This window comes from Salmo salar, unplaced genomic scaffold (genome assembly GCF_905237065.1).
Source record: "Salmo salar unplaced genomic scaffold, Ssal_v3.1, whole genome shotgun sequence".
Taxonomy (NCBI): Eukaryota; Metazoa; Chordata; class Actinopteri; order Salmoniformes; family Salmonidae; genus Salmo; species Salmo salar.
The window spans coordinates 12140-15070 of NW_025547511.1; the positions used below are offsets into that span (position 1 = coordinate 12140).

General features: G+C 40.6%; 1 protein-coding gene across 1 annotated transcript; it reads right to left on the reverse strand.

Annotated features, from left to right (window-relative positions):
- Nucleotides 1-462: 462 nt before the first annotated feature.
- On the reverse strand, nt 463-1476 carry LOC123731941 (C-type lectin domain family 12 member B-like; the record flags this gene model as incomplete). The annotated part of the gene is made up of 4 exons (XM_045711316.1): nt 1290-1476; nt 1131-1232; nt 692-1021; nt 463-599 (listed from the first exon to the last, which is right to left on the reverse strand). Coding segments are annotated over exons 1-4 (756 nt in total), but the record flags the coding sequence as incomplete, so codon positions are not given.
- Between the last annotated feature and the right edge of the window lie 1455 nt (nt 1477-2931).

Here is a 2931-nt window from a genome sequence, read left to right on the forward strand (position 1 = left end):
TTTAAAGACACACTCTGTAAGATGTTATCAAGAATGGACCATTAACAGTGATATATATTTTTTATATACATTGACATTTTAATCAAAAAATATGACTTGATTTCTATGATACATCTCTAGTTCTCATTGAATGACATTCATAAGTAGAAACATACATTTTGACGAACATGATTGGAAGCAATATATCATTGTTGTTTTGTATCTCCATATCACAAGTTAAAATGGTCATTTATCTCACCCTGTGGTCAGTGTTGTGCCGTCCACCCACTTCCAGGTCCCCTCAGTAACAGAGTCAGTCAGACCAATCCAGGCTCTCGTGTGTAGGTTGAAGAGAAATGTCTGTTGTTGAGAAAGATAAAGATTATGTCACTCTTAATATATTTATAAAATTCTCTCTCTCTCTCTCTCTCTCTCTCTCTCTCTCACTCTCACTCTCTCTCTCTCTCACTCTCTCACCTGTTCCTCTCTGCTGTTAATGATCACCAGGTCTGCTCCTCTCTCCCGACAGTCCTCTCTGCTCTCCTTCCAGGTTTTAGTCTCAGTAGAGAGGAGGTACAAGCTGGAGTCAAAGTATCTCCATCCCTCCTGACAATGCTGCTCTGTTGAAGAGCACATTGAAAAACTTAGTATCTCAATACTCAAAAACCCGTTGATATATAATTATTCTAATTCATCACAGTTTATATCTCACCTATCACAAAAAGCTTTGCCTGAATATGGCCTTTCTCTGTAGTCAGGGTATTGTATCTGGTCTGTAGCTGGTCTCTCTCTTTTGTCAGGTTGTTGTATCTGGTCTGTAGCTGGTCTCTCTCTTTGGTCAGGTTGTTGTATCTGGTCTGTAGCTGGTCTCTCTCTTTTGTCAGGTTGTTGTATCTGGTCTGTAACTGGTCTCTCTCTCTAGTCAGGTTGTTGTATCTGGTCTGTAGCTGGTCTCTCTCTTCAGTTGCGTTGATTTTATAAAGGGAGAAACTCTGGAACAAGGTGTTCCTTTTATCCTCAGAATCTTTAATGGCTCTGTTATCTACAAAGTATAAATACATAGTTACTAGCTAAAACCCCCGATAAATAGGCCTAATAACCTGCACTTCTTACAACTAGGTGAAAAGCAATGAACTTGGACACAAACTCACAGTAGACAGACAGGCCTATGATCCCAGCCAGTAGGAGAACACACAGCAGCCCCAGAAACACTGCAACAACTAGGAAGGGTCTCTTCCCTGAGCTGTCAGGCTCTGTGGACACATACAAGAGACTTTTATGTTTTTTGTGTGTGTGTGTGTGTGTGTTACCTGTTTGCTGGTCTCCTGGTCCATTATTAGGAGCAGTGTCTGCTCTCTCTTCTCTCTTGGTGCTGGTCTGACTGTCTCTCAGGGTGTCTGCACTGACGTAGATATCCACAATCCTCTCCTCCATCTCACCTCTGTCAAACTTGACCTTCTTGTTCATGTCTGGCTCAGCATAGATGACCTTTGACATCTTTAACAATACCTGGGTCTTTCTTTCTATGTAGGTCTACTATACATTAAGTCTCTGCTTCTAGAATTAATGTGGTGGTCTTCCAACATGGCCGTTAGGAGGTGTTGTACGTCAACTGCAAGCCCTCTATACGTTAAGTCTCTGCTTCTAGTGATATCTCTGTCTCTGAGTCATCTGTGTGTCTCTGTCTGTGTGACTGCTGTAGGTGTTAACTCTACGGAAGTATCAACAAAATGACATGGGTAGTTGTGGCTATGCTAATTAAAAAAATAGAACAAGTTGGCATACTAGTGTACGTACTTGTGTGTATACTTGTGTGCATGTGTGTATGTGAGAGATTGTTACAGTGATTATTGTTAAACCATTTTCTGCAGAACAATATAAAAATCTTTCCATGTCTCTACATGGTCATCTTGTCCAGAGTATATCTCAACACAGTCCTCCTGCCCAGGGAATGGGACTTGCTATTTGTGATGATGGACAGGACACTATCATACCAGGACGTTATAGATCATAGAGGGGAAGTGGAGAACAAAGACTAGCCGTTAACATACACTATTGTTCAAAAGTTTGGGGTCACTTAAATATGTCCTTGTTTTTTAAATTAAAGCACATTTTTTTGTCCATTAAAATAACATCAAATTGATCAGAAATACATTGTAGACATTGTTAATGTTACACATTTATTTAACTAGGCAAGTCAGTTAAGAACAAATTCTTATTTACAATGACGGCCTAGGAATAGTGGGTTAACTGCCTTGTTCAGGGGCAGAACGACAGATTTTTACCTTGTCAGCTCGGGGATTCAATCTTGCAACCTTTCCGTTTCTAGTCCAATGCTCTAACCACCAGGCTACCTGACTATTGTAGCCGGAGAATGCTGATTTTCTATGGAATATCTACATAGGCGTACAGTAGCCATTTATTAGCAGCCATCACTCCTGTGTTCCAGTGGCACGTTGTGTTAGCTAATCCAAGTTTATCATTTTAAAATGGGTTTTGTAATTGATCATTACAAAACCCATTTGCAATTATGTTAGCACATCTGAAAACTGTTGTACTAAAGCAATAAACCTGTCCTTCTTTAGACTAGTTGAGTATCTGGAGCATCAGCATTTGTGGGTTTGATTACAGGCTCAAAATGGCCAGAAACAAAGACCTTTCCTCTGAAACTCGTCAGTCTATTATTTTTCTGAGAAATGAAGGCTATTCCATGCGAGAAATTGCCAAGAAATGGAAGATCTCGTACAACGCTGTGTACTACTCCCTTCACAGAACAGTGCAAACTGGCTCTAACCAGAATAGAAAGAGGAATGGGAGGCCCCGGTGCACAACTGAGCAAGAGGACAAGTACATTAGAGTGTCTAGTTTGAGAAACAGACCCCTCACAAGTCCTCAACTGGTAGCTTCATTAAATAGTACCCGCAAAACACCAGTCTTAACGTCAACAGTGAA